We start from the raw sequence: 22,879 nt of genomic DNA on the forward strand, positions 1-22,879 counted from the left end.
GAGCAAATTTAGTGTCATTCTCACATGCAGGTTTATCAAGATTAGTCAACTCAGAAATTTTTTTTCAGGGAAATTATTTTTTTAAGGCAGCAATAAAACTCACAGTCCCTTTAGAGTGGGGATACTTCTTCTTAAATTCTCCACTGCTACAGCCCAAGAATAAGACATTCTAGGTTAGAACAAATAGGAGAAAAGAAAAAAAAAATTGGGCTTTTAAAATGTTCTTAAATGTAAGAACATTATAAATGAGGCAGGAATAATATTGCTGCACTTCATATTTTCCAAGCAAAGCACTTAAGTTTTCAGGGCATAGTGAAGCCTCAGTACAGGACCTGGAATCAGAAATACTGGGTTTTATATGACAGTTATAATGCTAACTAATTAATTATATGACCATGGACAAGTCATTTGAACGCTTCAAATCTCAGTTTTTTTACTGATAATTACAACTACCCTTTCTCACAGGGTTGCTATGAGAGTTTAATGCGGTAATACACACAGTGCCTGACACACAGCAGGCATCCAGTAAGTGTTCATTTCCTTTCCAGCTAAGGGTCTAGGTCATAGATTCTTTAAAAGTAAGTTCTAATACCTCCAATAGTGAGAACTTTTTCAATAGCATCAGAAGCGAACCCACTGCTCTCCTTATCTTAGTAAGGATATAAGGTGAGGCTCAAAGAACACAAAAAGAAGCAGCATCAGACATTATTTAGGAGATAAACCAACCAAATCACTGCTGCCACAGAAAACAACATTCAATCTAAAATCTAATGGGACTTCACTGAATTCCCAAAAGTCTGTCAACTGATCCCAGTTTTCCTCCTTTTATAAGTTATTTAATTTTTAGTAAGTACAAATTATAAAGCAACACTAGTAGAAGCTCTCAGAAGTTATAACTTTTAAAATATACAAACCAAATAACATAAGCCATTAAATGGCTTCTCTAGAATAAACATAAACTTACAAAACATTTTTACCTTTGTCATCTATTATTTTGTTATTCAAGTATAATTAACAGTGTTCTATTAGTTTCAGATGTACAGTATGATTCAACAATTGTGTACATCTCTCAGAGCTCATCAAGACCAGTGCTCTCTTAAGCCCCTCTATCTCTTTCACCCACCACCCCTCCCCTCTGGCAACCACCAGTTTGTTCTCTGTATTTAAGAGTCTGTTTCTTTTTTTTCTATTTGTTCATTTGTTTTGTTTCTTAAAATCCACATTATGAGTGAAATCACACGGTAATTGCTTTTCTCTAACTGACTTATTTCACTTAGCATAAAACCCTCTAGGTCCATCCGTGCTGTCACAAATGGCAAGGTTTCATTTGTCATCTATTGTAGAAATTTCAATTTAATTTAAAGTTGTTGCTTTCTGCCTTCTGTTTTTAGTAATCATGACTAAATTATATCACTAATTAGAGATACATTTTCTGCCTTCTTTATCACATAAAAGTATCCATTATTCATTTCCATATTGCTTCAAACTTGGTATATAGCAAAAGAAAAAAATCTTATGTATAGTGTAAGTCTTATTACTACGTTAAAATAAATATATTTACACTTTACGTTCTGTAAAGAATGTATGTTTAGGATTCCTTTGAAGAATAACTTTTACTTTTAATACTTTAAAAATTATACATTTTACCACACTCCAAAAAAAATAAGATCCCTAGTGACTCGCATGTCACACATAGCAGGTACACAATATATTTTTACTGAATAAACTTAAAATTACATTAATCAAAATAATTATAACTGAAAAAGATTGGCCAAAGCATGCTGCTCAATCAGGCTCTGTTCTTTTCAGTACTACCTGAGTTAATGATTGGCTAAAACAGAGATATCTTCTTTAATTAAGACAAACATTTCTCATCATAATTAAACTTCTTATGAAAAGACAGGACAACGAACAGAATTCCAGAATACATGGAACTCTCAGTAAACTAGGGAATCAACTACATGATCTTCAAAGGGTCACATGGTTCTGGTAGCAGCAAAGTGGGACAGATTCATCTCTAATTTTCCACTCCTAATTCATTTACATCTAGAAAAATGCAAAGGCAAGTTCTAAATGACAATGAAGAATTAAATTAACGTTACATTATGGCAGTCATTTTACAACTGGTAACTAATGTCACACAAAAAGTTTTGAAACAAAATTCTGACAATTTAAGCCTAAATTATACTCAACACCCACAAAACAGATTTCATCAGTAATAAAATACTATTATTTTTATACTAATGAGGAACTTTATTAACCTTAATATTTGCTAATAATGGTTACAAATCTTAAACTGTCAATATACTTGACATACGATGTTGCAAAGGGATACAATTAGCACCAAGTAGTATTCCTGCCCAACATGTTTAGCATGAATCTCATCATGCATAGGAAAAAAATCATACAAATCTAAAACAAGGGATATTCTACAAACCAACTGGGTTACACTATTCCAAAATATTAATATCATGAATGAAAAAACAGTGGTGGGACTATCATGAATGAAAAAACAGTGGTGGGACTGAGGAACTGTTCTTAATTCTAAAGGGCCATGATGGCCAATGCAACGCATAATCCTTAACTAGATCCTGGATAAAAATAAGCAAACAAATCTACCTTAAGGGACACTATTAAGATAATTAGTAGGGAAGTTGTGATATGGACTCTCTATAAAAGTTTGTAACAACTGCAAATGTATGCCTAGTATATCATTCTCTTAAACATTTATAAAGCCACCTATATGATAGATTAAAGGCCCTGCAGTAACAGGACCCAAATAACTTTTTGTTTAATCTAGGGTTTCACAAACTTTTTTGGTCATAGAACCTTCTTTCCCCTTAACACGTATTATAAATGTGTGAGAGGGTTTGGGAAATATTTCATTTAATAATTCACTTCTATTACTTCTATCACCTTAATTATTCATAATTCTTAAGTTATAGAAATTGAATAAATATCTAAAAAATACTAAAACATTAAATTCCAAACTCAAGATCACAGGTTTAAAAGTACCTGGATGATAGACTCTCCCCAATGAAGACTTCATTTAGTGCCCTCACTGGCAAAAGCTGGGGTCCTGAAGCCTCAGGTCCTGAAGGTGATGAAAAAAATTTTTTTCAAGACAACTTGTTTAAATCTTAGAAACGTTAGGATTTCAATTTTATGAGACATTACAATATTCACACTTTTCACTATAATCCATACTTTAACATTATTAACATATAAATAAAATATCTTATTTAAAGTGTTCATAATAGGGGCGCCTGGATGGCTCAGTCAGTTCAGCATCCAGCTTCAGCTCAGGTCATGATCCCACCACTCGTGGGTTCAAGCCCCGTGTCAGCTCTGTGTTGACTGTGTGGCGTCTGCTTCAGATTCTGTCTCTCTCTGCCCCTCCCCCGCTTACTCATGCTCATTTGACTCTCTCATGCTCACTCACTCGCTCTCTCAAAAATAAATAAAACATGAAAAAACTGGGGCGCCTGGGTGGCTCAGTCGGTTAAGCATCTGACTTCAGCTCAGGTCATGATCACAGGGTCCGTGGATTTGAGCCCCGCATCAGGCTCTGTGCTGACAGCCTGGGGCCTGCTTCAGATTCTGTGTCCCCCCTCCCCTCGCAGCCCCTCCCCCACTCACGCTCTGTCTTGTTCTGTCTCTCAAAAATAAATAAATGCGAAAAAAATTATAAAAAAATAAAAAACAAAAATATTAAAAAATAAATAAAATGTTCATAATATGAACCTCAAAGTCACCTAACATTGCTGCAATGAAGCCTCTAGCTCTCCAAAATAAGCCTTCATTCTTCTTGAAACAATTTTTCAAGACCGAGAAAATACATATTTATTCTTCTCATAAGATTTTTGTTGTCACATTTAATTTCTCTCTAAAAGCTTCAGAGGTAGAAATGATCAAGTACTTCCAGAGGAGAGCCACTTTGAAGTTAAGTGGCAAATTACACCCATGGCTCATACTGGAAACCAAATCAGTTATTATTAGAGATCAGATTTCTTTTTTTTAAATAGAAAACTTCAAGAGTGTTTCTAGCAATAGTAGTCCTGAAGGAACACTGCCACATCTCCTTTCATGACTTCTGAAAAATGTCATCTTTTTTTTCTTTTTTATTCTATAAGGCTATATGCACAGTTTATGTAATCTGCCTTGATATTTAAACCTCACTTCATCACAAAATCCTCCAAAGGATTCCCACTGCTTTCTCCATTAAAATTGCAATTGTCACCTTCAAATGGTTTCTTTTACTTCTCTTTTATCAGTCTCCCAACTGGAAATGCCAACCTCATCTTCTCAATGTCACCAAAAGCGGATTCATTGCACCCAACTCTCGCTGGGCAAGCATTGTGGAACAAGTTCCCTTCTCTGTCTCCTCCATGCTTTCTCCTAAGTCAAAGCTTGAAAGTCTACCTGGACTGTGGTAACTAGCCTCTAACAGGGTCCCCAGTGATTCCTGCCTCCAGGTATTCACATTCTTGCGTAACTCTCTGATAGCGTATTAGGTTTGGTCTATGTGACCAAATAGGGTACGATACAAGTGATGGTACGACACTTCCGAGATTTGGTTTAAAAAGCCACCCTGGCTTCCTTCCACCTCAGCCTCTTTTCTCAGATCACTTGGCTTCTGGGGGGTTGAGGGGATGGGGAGAGACTTCATGAGCAGTCAAATAAAGAGGCCTACATAGTGAGGAACTAAAGCCTCCCGCTAACAGTTATGTGAGGAGCTGAGAAGCACATCTTCCAGTCCCAGATGTCTTCAAATACTGCTGTCCTGGCTGACAGCTTGATCCTCCTCCCAAAAAGACTCTAAACCAGAACTAACAACTAACCTGTTCCTGGAGTCTTGACCTTCACAATCTCTGAAATCATAAATATTTGTGTTTTAAGATGCTAAATTTGGGGGTGATTCGTTATGCAGTAATAAATATCTAATACACACTAAACACCTCATATACTAATAAAATCTCTACCACTGTCACCAACACAACCACTGATCTAATATTCTCCTGACTTGCTACCCTATTATATTCCTGTTTATATGTTTATTAGACACTAATTACACGTATCTCATTTCTTTTGGATTTAACAGTCTATGGGGGACCCAACGATGCTTTTGAATATAACAAGTTGTCATACAATGCCAAAGACCATAAGAAAACTTGTTATCTGATTAAACTGTACGATGGGCTAACGTGATCAGCTCAATCTCATAATATAGCTGAAAAAACTTGACAAACTTGATATACAAAAAGGTATATCAAAAAATTTGATATGTTTAATCAAATTCACATTAAAGATTATAAAACCTAACTTTTGAAATTGTCTTAATTTGGTACTAGATCTATCATTCTCACACATGTCAAAATTTAAGTTTTACAAATGTAAAAAACTAAATTTTATTCTTGAAATTATTTTTTTTTACATAAGGTAATTCCTTTTTCTTTTTAGTGTTTGTTTATTTTTGAGGGAGGGAGGGAGGGAGGCAAGGAGGATGGGAGGGAGGGAGGGAGAGAGAGAGAGAGGGAGAGGGAGGGAGAGAGGGAGAGGGAGGGAGAGAGGGAGAGGGAGGGAGGGAGAGAGAGAGAGAGAGAGAGAGAGAGAGAGAGAGAGAGAGAGAATGGGACAGAGTACAAGTGGGGGAGGGGCAGAGAGAGAGGGAGACACAGAATCCTAGGCAGGCTCCAGGCTCTGAGCTCTCAGCACAGAGGTTGACGCAGGCCTCAGACTCACAGACTGTGAGATCATGACCTGAGCCGAAGTCAGAGGCTTAACTGACTGAGCCACACAGGCACCCCTACGTAAGGTAATTCCTAATGGAATTTGTTTTACATCTCCCCACAGGTTTTCTGCAAATGCGAAACTAACAGTAGGTACTCACTAAATATTACTAATAAATCTGATTTCTCACCAAACTGTAACCATGTATTTTATATAGTATTGACTTTCTGCCTCTATTCCCATTTCTCCCTATCCAAATTTTCCTTTCCATTTTGCACTTTTATTGTGTGTACTTGCTGAATTTCACCTAGAACCCTTTGTCAAACAAGAAAATTAAGATTGCTTCAGGTCTCATTAATCATCTTAATTCTGCCTATATTTTCTTTCATGCTAATTGACTACTACCAAACATTACCTAACCAATGAAACTGTACATTTATAACTTAATTCAATAGGACATGTAAAGGACAACTAACAATTTTCTATCCAAAACAATGGATTACAAAATTAATTATAATTTGTATTTTTAAATATAGAATTGTTATACTAGTAACAGGGACCACTACATGTACAATTCTCTTTCACCACCATGCTGCTATACTATGTTTCCAGGTTTACTTGCAGTGGGTACACCCATGAGACTAGTAATGGCCAATGAAATATGAGGAAAAGTAGTGATAAAGCCTGGCTCCTAAAACCTGCCTTAAGATACTCTATGCTCTTTCTTCTTTCCACAAGCTACAGAGGATCCAATAGAAAACTCAGAGGCCTTAGAAGATGGTAGGAGGCACTGTTTGGAAGTTCTTCAACACCCAGTTGACAGTGACATGAAATAGAAATAAACTTTCAATATGTTAAGCCACTGAGAATCTGGGATTATTTATCAAATCAATTCACTTATCCAAATTAATACAACTAGACTTGCAAATAAAGCTACTAATTTATGCGATGAAAATTTTTAAAAATAATAATATACCAACCCTACCTTCCCTTGAACATATCCTTTAACAACTTGTACATAAATACAATCCAATAAAGGATAGATTTTTCTTAAGCTGAAAAGTTAAACAAACATACACAATACTAGAATTTTTTTTTTTTCTCTGTAATCTTTGGTTCTAAATTAGAAAGATAGGGGAGCCCGGGTGGCTCAGTCAGTTGAGCATCTGACTCTTGATTTTGGTTCAGGTCATGAACCCAGGGTCATGAAATCAAGCCTGGCATAGAGCTCTGTGCTGAGTGTGGAGCTTGCTTAGGATTCTGTCTCTCTCTCTTTCTCTCTCTCGCTCTCACTCTCTCTCTCTCGCTCTCCCTCTGCCCCTCTTCTCCACTCATGCTCTCTCTAAAAAAAATTTTTTTTAATTTACAACAGACAACATGGATGGAACTAGAGGGTATTATGCTAAGCGAAATAAGTCAGTGAAAGAAAGACAGGTATATGATTTCACTCATGTGGCATTTGAGAAACTCGACAGATGAACATATGGGATGGGAAGGAAAAATAAGATATAAACAGAGAGGGAGGCAAACCATAAGAGACTCTAAAATACACAGAAAAAACTGAGGGTTGCTGGATGGGAGGTAGGTAGGGGGACGGGTTAAATGGGTGATTGGCATTAAAGAGGGCACTTTTTGACATGAGCACTGGGTATCCTATGTAAGAGATGAATCACTGAGTTCTACTCCTGAAGCCAAGACTATACTGATGTTAACTAATTTGAATTTAAATTAAAAAAAAATTAAAACACATAAATATAAATATATTATTAGAAAGCTAAATCCAGGATAAAACATGGTAGCATATTTATACTCTCAAATCTACTCCAATATTTCAAAATTCCTAATGGCAGCCTCCTAAGAAATGTTCCCTACCAACTTGCTAAGAATTTAAATAGAAAAAAATGAGATACAATTTGAAATCTTCCTAAATTTTTTCTCATAAAGCTATAAAAATAACAAAACTCACAAAAAAGCCCTCTAAAATAGTGCCTAGGCACAGTTAAATATCATATAATTGCTTCTAACAAAAATAATTATTACAATAAGCATAGTAATTTCCAGTGTTGCTATTGAGAATTCTGAAACTATTCTGATTCCAGATTCTTTATATATAAAATAACCTACTTCAGCCACAATCACCACCACCACTTCCTCTCTGGAAGCTTTCAGGAGCTTTGTTTCATCCCTAATATTCTGACATACCTTGGTTTGAAATCTGTTACCATTACTTGTGAGTCCTTTCAATTCAAAGAATGGTGCCTACATTTTGAGAAATTCTCTTGTGTTTTTTTTATTTTGAACATTTTCTCTTCTTTTTCTAGAAAAACATTAATCAGATGTGAACATCCTGGATGTTACTTAGTTAATAACTATGTGATTTTGTTTCTATATATATTTAGTTTTACAAACTAAACAGTAAATCTGAGACAGGAATCTGAGCAATGAATCTCTGAATATCAATCTATAGCTTTCCTATAATGTAGTTGGTGAATTTCAGAGCCAAATCTTAAACACCTCTAGTGGTAGCAATAACTTCTTTTGGTGAGGGATAAAGTAAAACTTTTAGTTAAAAATTTAAATCTTACTGCAGTCTTTGAAAAACAGTAATAGGAATCCATATGCATATGATTGGGTGGGGGGAGCATCTTTAAAACATGACATGAACACACAGTTTAAGAATATCCTAACCTATATAAACCTATACATCACCATGGGGGTGCCTTGGGGGCTCAATTGGTTACACATCCCACTCTTGATTTTGGCTCAGGTCACAATCTCATGGTTTTGTGAGTTCAAGCCCTGTGCTGGGCTCTGTGTGCTGATGCTGGAAGCCTGCTTGGGAGTCTCCTTCTCTTTGCCCCTCTCCTGCTCGCACTCTGTCTCCCTCTCTCAAAATAAATAAATAAACTGAAAAATAAAAAGCTTTAAATCACCATGAAAAACTCTGAGAACAATGACCATAAATAAACATCAGGTACCACGACAAGACAGAGACAAAACAGATATTTAAAGGTAGCTTTTCCTGGTAAGTTTAGCCAAGAAATGAAACACAGGACAAAAAAATATCTTTTCCTGGAGTCCGTAGATATCTAGTATATCTCTTGGGATCTTCTTGTATCATAAAAATCTTATAGTTACTGGAAAAAGTGGGAAAATATGGTTAAATTATAACCCACAAATTAACTCACAACTGAGAATTCACCTGAACACTCATAACAAAAAACTGCATATCACCTTATGCTAATATTCTCTTAGCAGTTTACAGAGATTGAAACACAAATCTTAAGGCTAACATGCAAAATTTCTCAACAAAAAGGTTTTAAATCAATGAGCATAACTGTGGTGAATACATTTAAATACAACCATACAAGTGTATAATTATGATGAAATCTACATACTAGCTCGTTTTATTTCTACTGCTTTCTTTTTCCTTTTTGACATTTCAAAGATTAAGGCCAAGAATCTGTCCTTAAATATCAACTATTCTCTTAGACATTTATAATCCTTCCATAATCAACAAGTTTTCAATCCTAGATAACATTTCTTCTGGAAATATGCTTACTTCTTATTTCAGTATCTAGTCATTAAATTTTACACCTGAAGTAGTTCACTGTTATTTTCTTAAGTATGGTCAGTGGCACTAAAATCCTCAAATAATTATAGATTATTACTTCTAGAAATTAGAAATCAAAGGAACTCTAAGTTAAATATTGCTCCAAACACATCTAATTCCCAATCCACCTACTTTCATCATGAACTCTTTCAATGTTGAAGGCTCTGCTATGTTGATTCAAACTCAGCTGCTGTTCGTGAAGGTCCACGGGAACAGGGTTTATGCCAGTCCCTTCAAGGTACAATCTGATTCGTTGCCTCCATAACCACCTTAGAAGAGTGAAGGAAAATCAAATTAATTTAAGATAGAATAAAGTATTTTTAGAATTAGATATAATTTCACCAAATTAAAAAAATAAAAATATTAAAAAACTAGTTATCCCATGAACAAATTATACCAGAAACATCCAAAACCCACAGGTTCCTACTCAAAGACAAATTTAGAGATTAGGTCTCTCAATTATAACAGAAATATCTAATGTATTTATATAGAATCTCACACATAACTGAATTAAAGCCAAATTCTTTATCATATATCCATTAAATCTAAGATACTGAGTTAGATATAGTTGCATTTTGCTCATACAAAAACATAACATGAAGAAAAGAAAGCACTCTGAAATTAAAATAATACTGTGTTCTGGTGGTCAGATTAGATAAAATTCCCTCCCCTAAAATTCTGTAATGATGATTTTCTTTAATAATAAAAAAGAAATCAATGACAAATATTATAACATTTAAGATTATACCTAAAACTTAAACATTTTTGATAAAAGGAAAAAAAATCAGGTAAAATTAATTTCAAAACCAAAAACTGATGTGTCAAAAAGTTAGTGGGACAGATTCTGCTAGATTAGCATATAAAAATATACTCCCATTTGGTAGCTATAAACTGGTCATCTGTAGAGGTGCCAAACTTCTGAAATCAATAGAAACTGGAATCATTATTAATGATTCCACAAGTCAAGAAGACTTAATACAATTTCACAAAAACCAGAGAAAAAGCTTTCTCCAACAATAAAAATCTAGTCTAAATCAGGAAATAAAAAAGTAGTCCAACTTGGCTCACTCTACTATCATCACCAACCCCATCTCAGCTCCTCCCCCCATCCTTCTTTTTTCAGGACAGCCTGGCCTCCAAACACAGTAAGTGAAAAAAAATATGAAAAAACATCCCCCTGCTTAAGATACACTTAATATGTAAAATAAAGACATCAGGAACCTTCAGCATAGTGGAGTAAATCCAACCCTCAGCCATTCCGGATGGGAGATGAGGATAAAAAATATAAAATCTCAGAATTTGAACACTTAATTTTAGCCAACAGTTTTAACTATCTTTCTACCAAACTGCTAAGAACACAGAACCAGTTTTAAAAAGTGGAAATGTGGCCTCTATCTCACTGATGGAGAAAACCCCTCCACGTGCAATTATGTTACAGGCCAAGGGCACTTGTCAGGGTTTCTGGACAGTTCCACCTGGACTAGAAGAAAGTAAGGTAGAGATGTTTGTGACTCAGCTAGTTTATTACTTTTTATGGCTACTGTTGTAACTATGGACTAAGCCAAATATTATCTAACTTGTACTGTTCAATAGCATTTTTAATAGCACATATTTATTAAGATTATTTGTAAAACAACTGTAAGAAATTCCTACCTGAACTCACCACGATAGAACTTCTGTAAGGCTTCTGGAAAGGAATGTGTATATCGAACAGGAAGACATAAATGACCCTCAGACCTTTATTTTAAGAGATTTGGAGTGGTGTAAAGGAAAGAAAGAGGAAAAAAAAATTTAATTCAAAAGGTATCACTAAGCTATAAAAATCAGACATAAAATTTTGTAAATTTTTATTCTATACTTCATTTTTTTGCTACAAAGTTTTCTATATTTTCAATAAGACAGAAAGACCAAACAGAAAGACCAAAGTGATTTTACATACAGCTTTATTGCCATGATACACAAAACTACTTAAGTTTCCACATTACAGTGAAACTAAAAAATAACAGCAAATGTGCCACTGATTGATTTCCCTATAAAATTATCTGATGGTATAGTGACATTTGCATCCTACTTTTATAATATTTATCTATTAACTTTAGGCAAGTCATTTTAGCATCAGCTTCCTCATCTCTAAAAGGGTGATAGAACCACCAATCTCAAAAGGTTATTCTGAGGAATCAAACTATTTATGGTTCAAAAGTGAACCATAAATCTTTTAAATGTCATTTAAGATATTCCAAGTCATAAAGAGAAATCATAAAGCTTAATCCAATGCAATCCTTCATTTATTAAAAAAATATAGAAGAATTAACTCCTTTTCAAGGAGTTAAAAGCTTGATGTATGGGGCGCCTGGGTGGCTCAGTTGGTTGAGTGTCTGACTGTGGCTCAGGTCATGATCTTGTGGTTCATGAGTTCGAGTCCTATGTCAGACTCTGTGCTGACAGCTCGGAGCCTAGAGACTACTTTAGATTCTATGTCTCCCTCTCTCTTTGTCCCTCTCCCACTCTCACTCTTTCTCTCAAAAATAAACATTAAAAACAAAGAGCTTGATGCAGAAGAGAATTTTTTTTTAAAAAAATTGCAAATTACAAAGTGTTAAGATTGCCTATAGTTGTTATAGAAAGATGAGATAATATGGCACCTAACATGAGAAAAGGTGTCCAGAAAGCTCAATCATCATTACATGATGCGTTGATCTTGAAGGAAATATTGAGAGTAGGCTTTGCAAAACAAACTCTTCATAATAACTACATTAAGTGTGAAGAGCAGAGAAAAACCTTTTTACAAAGTCGTGACTAGTCAATTTCTTAATCTGAGTGGATCAACACTGAAATTAAGACACTTAGGCAAGGCCTAAGTGTTTTAATTTCTATACTCCCTGCAACACTTTACATAGTGCTAAGTATATAAAAGGTATCAACAGTCATTTGATAGAACAATACCAGCTAGGGTCAACTGGAGGTCTAAAACATCCTAGAGAGAACAATCTCTCATGAGGTTATAGTCAGATATCAGCTAGGGCTGTGAGCATCTGAAGGCCTGACTTGGCCTGAACGATTCATTTTCAGTGTGGCTCACTCACAGGGCTGGCAAATTGTGTGAGCTATTAGCAAGACACCTCAATTCTTCTGCACGTGAGCCTTTCCATAGGGCTGCTTGACTATCTTCACATCATGCTGGCTGACTTACCCCAGAATGTACAATCCAAAAGACCAAAACAGAAGCTGGAATACCATTTATGACCTGGCCTTGGAATCTACACACTGTCATACCATATTCCATAGGCCAGTCCTGATTGAATACAGAAGGGGAGAGGTAACCACATAAAGGTGTAAATGCTAGGCAGCTATCTTGTAGGCTAGCTACTACATGTCGTATACCCTATTTTAATTATTAAGCATTCAAATGTCATTATTATTTAAAAGTTCAGTAGACAATTGCAGAATACAAATGAGACAAACCGGTTATATATTTAATTTACATGTGAGTGACCATGTGAGTGAACCATCTTAGAAGGGTATCTCCGAGCCCAAGTCAAGCCTCCCAAGTGCCTGCAGCCCCACCTGACATGTAACTATAACCTTATGAGGAGAGATCTCAAGCCAAACCACCCATCCAAGCCACTCCTGAATTCCAGATACACAGAAACCAGGAGAGATAATAAATGATTTTTACTACTTAAGCCTTTAAGTTCTGGTTTGATTTGTTATGCAGCATTTGATAACTAATAGAGGAAAGGAAATTTAAGTTGAATATTAACTTCTAGGATTAAGGCTTGTGAGTCACCACAGTGCTTAAGAAAAAGAAGTCAGGCAACCTGAATTACCGAACAAGCTAGGAGGCTTAATACATTTCTGGCCTGTAGACAAGAAGAGAACCCAAAGGACTTCTAAAGCCTATTATTCTAGGTAGAAATTAGAGAAGCATTAGTGTCTGTTTACCAGTTTCAAAATCTCCACAAGCTTATGACTATTAAGCCAGGTTTTTAAAGGAAAATATGTCTCAACAAACTGTATGAAATGTGACCACTAAAGAATCTCTTAACGATATAAAAATATGCCATAAGAATTTCTAAAATATACATGCATCAACACTGAAAGCAGTCAAAAAAATATTTACTGAACCAACGATCTCAATAACTTATGCTCAAGAAATTTTTACTCAGGTTGGGGTCCTAGCCCTATTCCCTAAAAGCATTTAATTAATCATTCAGTTCAAAGGTTTACTGTCTATGGACTACGTATAATACTATAAAAGCAATAGAAAAATTAAAATACAAAGTCCTATGCTCAAGAAATGTATAGTCTAATGGAGGAGACAAACAACCAAGCAGAAAACGATATGAAAGGATAAGCAATCTCTACAGGGAATTATAGTCAGAGCCCACAAGATGCACCAGAGTCATGAATGAACAATTATACAACTACACAACTCAGTATGTGGTATAAGGGCATTCTGGACAAAAGTGCATATATAGACATGAAAAGAATATGGGCCTTTTGGAGCACTCTTTCACTTATTCTTTCAAATCCTACTGTCTTAAATATCAACAAAGCTCCTCACCAGAGGAAAAGCCTCCACCCATGGTGTCAGCAGACGCTCAGATCGAACATTTGCACTTAAGAACGGCCGTCAGAGTGGGCAGTAGAGGAACTGGTGAGGATGGTCAAAGGTACAAACTTCCACTTATAAGACCGTAAATACTGGGGATGTGATGGACAACAGGATGACTATAGTTAACACTGCTGTATAGTATATCTGAAAGTTATTAAAAGAGTAGATCCTAAGAGTTCTCATCACAAAAAAAAGCCCTTTTTTTCATGTCTATATGAGATAAGTAAATTTACTGTAGCAATCATTTCACATTATGTATAAGTCATTATGTGTTACACCTTAAATTTATGCAGTCTGCATGTCAATTATATCTCAACAAAACTGGGAGAAAAGATGCGATTCAAAAAAAAAAGAAACAGCCTTAGGAAGAATCCTAGGCTGTTCCTAGAGGTGTTGTTTTTGTTGTTGTTTTGTTTTTTACTGAAGAGCATACAGTAAATGAGGATAGATTAAACTAAAAAGCAAACAGGCAACAGATGGTGAAAGATCATACTATTATACTAAGGAATTTGCAATGTATCCTAAAAGTCATGGGAAAGCCTAAAAGATTCTAATTTAGGAGTGGATACACTATTTGTACTTTGGAGTAACATGAAGACAAAGTGTAATGGATGGGTTGGAAAGAGCAAGACTGGGAACTACTGTGGTAATTTAAACAACAAACTATAAACGCCTACACGGTGTTCATTACCAGTGACGATGGCAAGAGATGGGCTCAAAGGTAAGATCCCAAGAACTCAGAATTAGATCCACAGACCAGTGTGGTAAGGTGGGGATGGGGTGGGGGTGGGGGGGGGGGTGGATGAGGGACAGGTGGTCACAGCTTTAGCACAGGTTATGACTCCATTCATCAAGTATGGTAGGGGAGGGCAAAGGAGATAGGTTCATTTGCAGGCATGTTACTTTTTTTTTTTTTTTTTTTTTTCAAGTAGGCTCCATGCCCAATGTGAGGCTTAAACTCACGACTCTGAGATTAAGACTCACATGGGGCACCTGGGTGGGTCAGTTGGTTAAGTACCCGACTCTTGATTTCAGCTCAGGTCATGATCACACCGTTCATGAGTTCGAGCCCCATGTCAGACTCCACACTGATGGTGCGGAGCCTGCTCAGGATTCTCTGTCTCCCTCTCTTTCCCTTCCTCCTTCCCTCTCTTTCTTTCTGTCTCTCTCTCTCTCTCTCTCAAAAATAAACATTAAAAAAAAAAAAAAAAAGCCACATGCTCTACGGACTGAGCCAGCCAGGCGCTCAGACATGTTACATTTTTAATGCCAATGGATACATTCAAGTAGAGGGTAGAATGGCTCAAATAAGAGAAAAATAACAGGAGAAAAGGACAAAGAATAATCAGGAACCAGAAAACGTAGAGTCTTACATATCACAGCGAAGGAGACCAACTGTTCCAGTTTGCCTGGGACTGACAATTTTCCCAGGACATAGAACTTTTGGTGCTAAAACTAGAAAAGTCCTTGGCAAACCAGGATGAGTTGGTCACCCTAGCCAGAATAAAGAATTAGATTGTACTCTGAGTTAGATAAGGGAGCCACCATAAGATTTGGAGCAGAGAAGTCACTCTGGCTGCAGTGGGAAGAGAATATAAATACGGGTAAGAGTGGAAACAAGATCAATGTTAGATATAAATATTTTGGAGTCCACGATCTAAGTTCAACCAGAGATATTAATCAGCTATTCTGGAGACATTATAAAGAGTGAAAGAGAGGGGCGCCTGGGTGGCTCAGTCAGTTGAGTGTCCAAATTCAGTTCATGGTCTCACAGTGAGTTTGAGCCCCAGGTCGGGCTCTGTGATGACAGCTCAGAGCCTGGAGCCTGCTTCGGATTCTGTGTCTCCTTCTCTCTCTGCCCCTCCCCAACTTGTACTCTGTCTCTATCAAAAATTAAAAAAAAAAAAAAGGAGTGAGAGAAAGATGGCCCAGAGGGTAATATATAAAAACACCACTATTTAAGCAGTGACTAAAATATAACATCCTTCAAAAGACACAAAGTAGTAGCCATCAGGATAGGAAGAAGGGGCAGGGGGGGAATGGCGGTCATAAGTGCCAAAGAAGTACAGATGCGTTAAAGGAGAAGTCAGCACCAAAAATTTCCCAGAAATCAAGTGAGACAAGGACTAAAATGTCCAGTAAGTTCAATAACCAGGACATCACTAGTAAGACAAAAAGAATGTCAAGGAACTGGTGGGAGCAAATCCAGAAAAGCCAGCAAAGGTTTAAAAACAACTAAAGTAAGTAAGTGCAGATACCAAGCTTGGGGGTAAAGAGGAAGAAAAAGAATAATAATCAAGAGAAAGGCACAGGGTAAAGAATTTATTAAATTTTCTTAAAAGATGACAGTCTTGAGCAAGGTTTTAGCCTAAGAGGAACCATGTGCAAAGGGAGACAAGGAAAGAAAGGGAACAGAACAAGGTTTTTATTTTAAGCCAGGGAAAAGGTAAAGAAGTTCTTATCCAATGACTTCCATTTCCTCTATCAGGTAAAGGAGAAGGCTAATGCTGAAGGAGGAAGGGTAGGGAAAGCAGGGAATATATACAAGTTTAATAGCCTTGAAGAAGCTACCACACAGAATGGGGAAGAGAGAGGACCTGAGCCACACAGAAAATTTTGGGTCCAGTTCTAAGTGCTAGAAACTACAAATTGGAAGTAAGTTGGGGTGCAAACTAGGCCACGAAGCTTAAGTTTCTATTTTTTTACCCAGATGGCCTCAGCAGTGCTGATGGGAGGAATAAAAAGGATGATCGACAGAGGTAGGATTGAGCAGAAAGACAATGGTACAAAATGTCTACGAAATTTGTCAAGCAAGTGAATGAAGTGAGGGAAAATTAATTGAAGAAAATAGAGGGGTTCAATGCACTGAAAACCAAAGGGCAGACTTAGCAGAATTGAGGGAATAAGACTGCTATTAAAGATAGGAGACTGTGGTCAGAGTGGAATTAAGATTTGCGAGATGGGGCAATTCTAGATGATCATCAAGTCCAGGTATGGTCATGCTGTGGGTGGCTGGAAGAGAATGATGCTAAATGTCAGTGAAGCTGAGGAAAGAAAAAAAGAAGTGATGACAGGGTTTGGTCTCTTCATTAAATTGATGAAGTCACCCAGAAAATCAGTGGAGATATAACCAGGAATGGAGATGAGAGACATAAGAAAGGTAGAAGATGGGACATTAACTCATCCCTCTTCAGCAATACTGAAGGACACCAATACTCACCTAGGTCAAGGGCTCAGGTCTATCCTGCCACAGATCCTACTCCCAGACTACCTGGGAAGTCAAATGTGAGGACCTGTCCATCCCATATCATAAATTTTCTACCACCAATGGCAGCTAAATGCATATATATTTCTCATGCCTGAGCTATAAGCAAGAGCTAGATCCTTGGAAACAACTTGTACTAAAGAATAAAAATTGTACTAAAAGTAGAAATGAATTCTACGTGCCTGAATTTCATCTCTAAAATGTTTTTGGAACATGGTTCTAATATTCATGATAACCAGGAACAATGATGCTTTCACTTAAACATCATGCACCACAGTAAACTCTCTGCAGCAACAGAGCACAGCAATGTGACTACGGTAGAGGAAATAAAGACCTTCCAAAATTTAAGATTTATCAGAAATAGATACTAAGCAGAGCAAAGTATAACTGTATGTACAACACACACACACACACACACACATACACACACACACACACACACACACACACACACACACACACACACACACAGCAAATAAAGAGAATGTGTTTTTCCTTACCGTTCTGGATCAGTGTTTACTCCAATAACTGGTTTAAGTCTGTCCAAGACTTTACTTGCCGCCAGAAGCATCGTGCCATCACCTACATAACCAGATTTGTTACAAAACTAGTTTTTAACATCATTCTGAACACAAGTACTTTTATTTTAACAATCTCACTCCCACCCCATCCTGTTGACCACCAGAGGCCTCTCCATTGCCTTTCTACCCACCAGCCCTAACCCAGGATTTCTCAACAGTGGCAAGACTGACATTTTAGGCCAGATAATTCTTTGTTGTGGGGGGCTGTCCTGTGCATAACAGGATGTTCAGCAGTATCCATGGCCTCTACATGCTAGATGCCCAGTAGTAGCCTCCAGTTGGGAACTACTGCTCTAATCCTATCACTTCTATTAGCCAATTCTTTTTCTTTCTGTCATAACATCAATCCAAACTCATAAAATATTTTAATGAGAATATATCTAACAAAGTGTCCGGTGTAGATTTTTCTAACAAATGCTATCAATTTAAAGCTTTAGAAAGAATGTTCACTAACTTAATAATAAAGCTCAGGAAAAAATAGGTATAAGTATATGAGAGTCAGAGTGGGATGAAATTTAATCCTGTTAAACTCTTAAATAATTTCAACTTTTTTTTAAGACTAGTATAACTAAACCAAAATACAGTTACAACTCATTCTTTGAATCATATTTGAAGTTAAATATACCTTTAATATACATGGAACCTCACAATAACATCATTCATTCACTAAAAAAGCAAAATGTTACATATAGCAGATCTTTTTAAATCTTATCCTAAAAATCTAAAAATGCATCTTGTGGTAGGATTCTGAAGCCTTCAATACAGCTAGACTACAGGGTATCTGGAAATGTATATTAAAGAGCATTTCTGTATTCCAATCTTTCCCTCTGTAAAACTATTACCTCCTGCAGCTATGACAGCGTCTGCCCATCGAACAATTTCTTCATCATATTCTCTCCTCTTTACTAGGCGAACCTCAATTCCCTCATTCCTAAGATAAGAAAGTAAACGTTACATAAAATTTCCACTAATAATTTAAAGGATGTTTTCTGAGAGGCAAATTATTACAATGATGTAAAATAAACTTGTTTTATAAACAAATTTATGTTTAGCTTTGCAAGCTTAGCTTCATTTTAATTACAACAGCCAATTAACTATGGTAAGTCAAGATGCACAAGAGTAAACTGAAAGTTAACATGATCCCAAATCTTTTACATGCTTTAAAAACATGTTGTTACAGTCCCTGACAAATAGCAATATTGATAAATGAGAATTTCAATTCATTTTCTCTATTCCTGATGCTAAAATTCATTAATACAAAAATGTCCTAGAAGAGTCACATCTTGAGAGACTTTTAATTATAAAACAAAATAGTCATTACTTTAAATCCAAAATATTCATTCAGTTGTCAGACGCTGAAACCGTAACTAAAATACTTTCTACTTTGCATGTTCTCACACTGATTCTCTTATATAAACTTATTCACTGACTGCATTAATTGAATTAACTGAAGTTTCTATGATATTCAGACATTCAAATAATATTTTAATGAACACCCATATAATCTAGTATTGTTTAAAAAAACATTACATATACAGTTCAAGCATAATGTATACAGAATTGTCTCTGTGGAAAAGGCACTTCTCAGACCAAATATTAACTGAAAATCTGTGAAATTTTCAGAGTACAAAAATTTCCTTAGAAACACTACAATGTCAACTCCATTAACCACGATATAATTTTCTGAAAATTATTTTATAACGGAAATCTTTACTAAAAATCGCAGGATCATCTTCTAGTAAAAATAAAAATTAAAAGTCCTGAATACAAAAGCCCATCCAAGATCCAATCCCAATGACTCACCGTAAACTATCTAGAATATGCTCTACATTTTTGGTGTGAATATGATGCCGTTCAAGCAGTCCACTGTAGCTAGAGCCTTTCAATGCAAGCTATATCAAAATAAAACAAATTCTGTCTTATTACATGTCATATAGTACACAGTAGAACATCTCTCTTTAAAAAACCCTATGTAAAAACAGAAAGATTTTTTTTTTTAAAGGTATATTTGTAGGACTACAAGTTTAAACTGAACTAGAAAGCCTGGCTTCAGAAAATTATAATTTGGTTTCAATACCAAATACAGCATTAAGTTTCCTGAATCACGTAGTTAACAAGATCTCAAAATTTGCCTATTTGGGGCACCTGAGTGGTTCAGTCGGTTGAGCGTCCGACTTCAACACAGGTCACCATCTCACAGTTTGTGAGTTCAAGCCCCGTATTGGGCTCTGTGTTGACAGCTCGGAGCCTGGAGCCTGCTTAGGATTCTGTGTCTCCCTCTCTCTCTGCCCCAACCCACTCGTGCTCTCTCTCTCTGTCTCAAAAATAAATAAGCATTAAAAAAATTTTTTTTGCTTACTTTACAACTAATTTTTTAAATGGATTTTTAACACATTGCATACGGCTACTCGAAGACCAAAGATAAACTAATCTTCTAATATTTTAGAAGGCAGTTAGATGACCTTTACTCCACTTGGATTTGCAGCTCTCTTCTGTTCAGATTTATGAACTCTATTTGGAATTTCCCCCACACAATCCAAACAAAGGACTGGTTAGCTCACTGAAATTGGATAACATTTAGATATAAAGACATATATCATTCAAGAATTATCTTTCCTAGTCCATTGGAGTGACATTTTATAATGTTACTACCGTACCATTAATATTCTCCTTTTAAAGTATATGTCTTCTAAATAAAATAAAAGTAAATAAAATGTTGAGAGAGAAGTTTAGAAATATCTTCAATGAACATCCATTTAATCAAGTAGGAAATTTGTCCAGTAGAGTGAATGCCAGAATTAAAAAGCATATTGTGGGGCATCTGAGTGTCTCAGTCAGTTAAGCATCCGATGTCAGCTCAGGTCATGATCTCGTGGTTAGTGGGTTCAAGTCCCACGTCAGGGTCTGTGCCAACAGCTCGCGGCCTGGAGCCTGCTTCAGATTCTGTGTCTCCCCCTCTCTCTGCCCCTGCCCCACTCACACTCTCTCTCAAAAATAAACATTAAATAATAAGCATTAAAAATATAATAAACAAGCAAAAAGAGTTTCTCCTACAAAATTTCCAAAAGCGAACATCACTTCTGCCCAAGTAGCCTGAAAGTTAAAATACAACAAAGCATGAACGGAAAAATGGATTCTAAACCAACAAAAATTTGTCCACATTAAAGTTAGATGTGATAGGTCATTTCCTAAATGATCCAACTGCTTTTATTAAAGTACCATAGATATTTTTACTTGACCTAAACTGAGTTTATTACAAAACAAATTTTTAACTTATTTTACAGTCAGCTGAATGTTACTACTTTGTACTCTCTGTGATAAGTCACAGGAAAGCTCAGTAAGGGAAGGAAATAGTCTTCAAATTTAACGCATAAGAAATACACAAGCTTTTTGAGACAATGACCTGTTTGTTTGGTATGTAAACTCACAGGCAGAATTGAAGCACTCTTAAAAAGAGTACCCACTTAACTAAATGGTACACTGTTAACTCAAAACTGCCTTACACTGATGAGAAACACCTAGTCAACAGCTAGAAAGTAAACTATTCCACTTAGCATGATCAGGCCTGGTACAGTGAACCCTAAATATTTCTCCAGCTATATTTGGCATTTATCTTAGATCATTTCAGTTTCACTTAGCCTTTCTCCCAGGCACTCACCTTTACTTTCCCCATAATTCTCTTCTTACTTCTGCCTTCCTCTTTTTATCCTGTTTACCCATTCCCTCATACGTTGGGATTGCTCAAGGTTCCATCCCTGACTTTCTTACCTGCTCCCACTTCGTGTTCTTGGAGTTACCTCCCTGCTGCAGGACTTGATGGCCCAAGTATACACTGGCAACTATGAAATATACACTGTTAGCTCACATCTTTCCTTTAAGCTTTCGGCTCAAATTTTCAACGTGAGCATTTATACTCCCCCATTGGTAGATCAGGTACCTTTCCCCACAACCATCTAAATCTGATTACATATTCCTCCTTCAAATTTGCTCTTCTCAGTCCCGTATACCAGTTAATAATACTTACATTTATATAAGCAACAGAATAAATGCAGGCGTCACCTTTAATTCTTCCCTCACAATCTCCACAGTCAGTCAGTGGTGAAGAACAACAATCGTACCTATAAACTGTCTGTCCAATCTGTCCACAGTCATGCTGCCACTGCTTGAGTTCTGGGCAACATCAGCTCTTATCTGGTGTCACGCAATAGCCTGCCTCCAGAATTTCTAACTGCTTCCTTTAAAAGTCTTTATTTCCCAGTCCTCCAACCTAACCACCACTACCAGAAGCCTGCTTTCATACTAGGCCCAGAATGCTAACGTCTCAGAAAAACTGACCCTCCACTCCTCTTGTGGGGAAAGAGAACAGGACAGTTGTATTCTATTGCTAAAAAACACTGAAAATGACTAGGACATAAAGCAAACTCCTGTCCATGACATTTAATACCCTGGTAAGGTCCAGCCTACCTGTTCCCCTTCTATATACTTACTCTTGAACAATGATTTTCAAACTGCCCTTAAAATGGCTGTCACATCAATTTATTGATCACAAGCAGCACTGGTATTAAGAATAAACTCTACTACATGCAACTGCTCAGTTGTTTCACATTACCTTTTATTTCAAATACGAGTATATGTACTTAGTGAGTCATATGTAAAATTTTTCCAACTGTAGATTACAGTCAGAAATATCTCAGTTCTTTTGGCTGGCAAAGATTAACTTCTCCACTGTCTCATTAGTACTGTTCTCTACCCTTGACATATAAATTCTTCCTTATTCTTTAATATTTAATTAAAATACCCTAAACTTAAAGGATCTCATTTCACTCTCATCATATTGGCAAAAATGATAAAGTCCACCAAGTGCTAATGAGAACATGGGGTATCAGGGAGATGTTCAGTGCTTATGGAAATATTATTTGTACTTCTAATTGCATTTTTTAATAGAAAAAACTAGAAACAACCTCATTATCCAAACAATGTAATACTTGACAGCACTTAAAATGAATTAACATATATCAAAATAGAGAAGTTTCAAAACCAATAGTGAATAAGAAAAGTAAATTTCTAAAGAACAG

The 22,879-nt window shown here is 36.2% G+C and overlaps 1 protein-coding gene across 3 annotated transcripts in view; it reads right to left on the reverse strand.

Annotated features, from left to right (window-relative positions):
- NADK2 (NAD kinase 2, mitochondrial) overlaps window positions 1-22,879 on the reverse strand; it is a 49,089-nt gene that overhangs the window by 17,808 nt on the left and 8,402 nt on the right. The window contains exons 1-8 of one of the 3 annotated variants that reach the window (XM_019438080.2): window positions 21,829-22,272; window positions 19,608-19,696; window positions 18,647-18,735; window positions 17,724-17,805; window positions 10,997-11,080; window positions 9,476-9,612; window positions 3,016-3,094; window positions 104-169 (exon numbers count right to left, since the gene is read on the reverse strand). In XM_019438080.2, the coding sequence (XP_019293625.1) occupies window positions 104-169; window positions 3,016-3,094; window positions 9,476-9,612; window positions 10,997-11,080; window positions 17,724-17,794 (437 nt within the window). In that variant the 5' untranslated portion in view covers window positions 17,795-17,805; window positions 18,647-18,735; window positions 19,608-19,696; window positions 21,829-22,272. Of the gene's footprint in view, window positions 1-103; window positions 170-3,015; window positions 3,095-9,475; window positions 9,613-10,996; window positions 11,081-17,723; window positions 17,806-18,646; window positions 18,736-19,607; window positions 19,697-21,828; window positions 22,273-22,879 lie in introns of those variants that run through there. The other 2 variants (XM_019438078.2, XM_019438079.2) reach the window with 2 other exon arrangements.

This window comes from Panthera pardus, unplaced genomic scaffold (assembly GCF_024362965.1).
Source record: "Panthera pardus isolate Hobbes unplaced genomic scaffold, ASM2436296v1 HiC_scaffold_2, whole genome shotgun sequence".
NCBI lineage: Eukaryota > Metazoa > Chordata > Mammalia > Carnivora > Felidae > Panthera > Panthera pardus.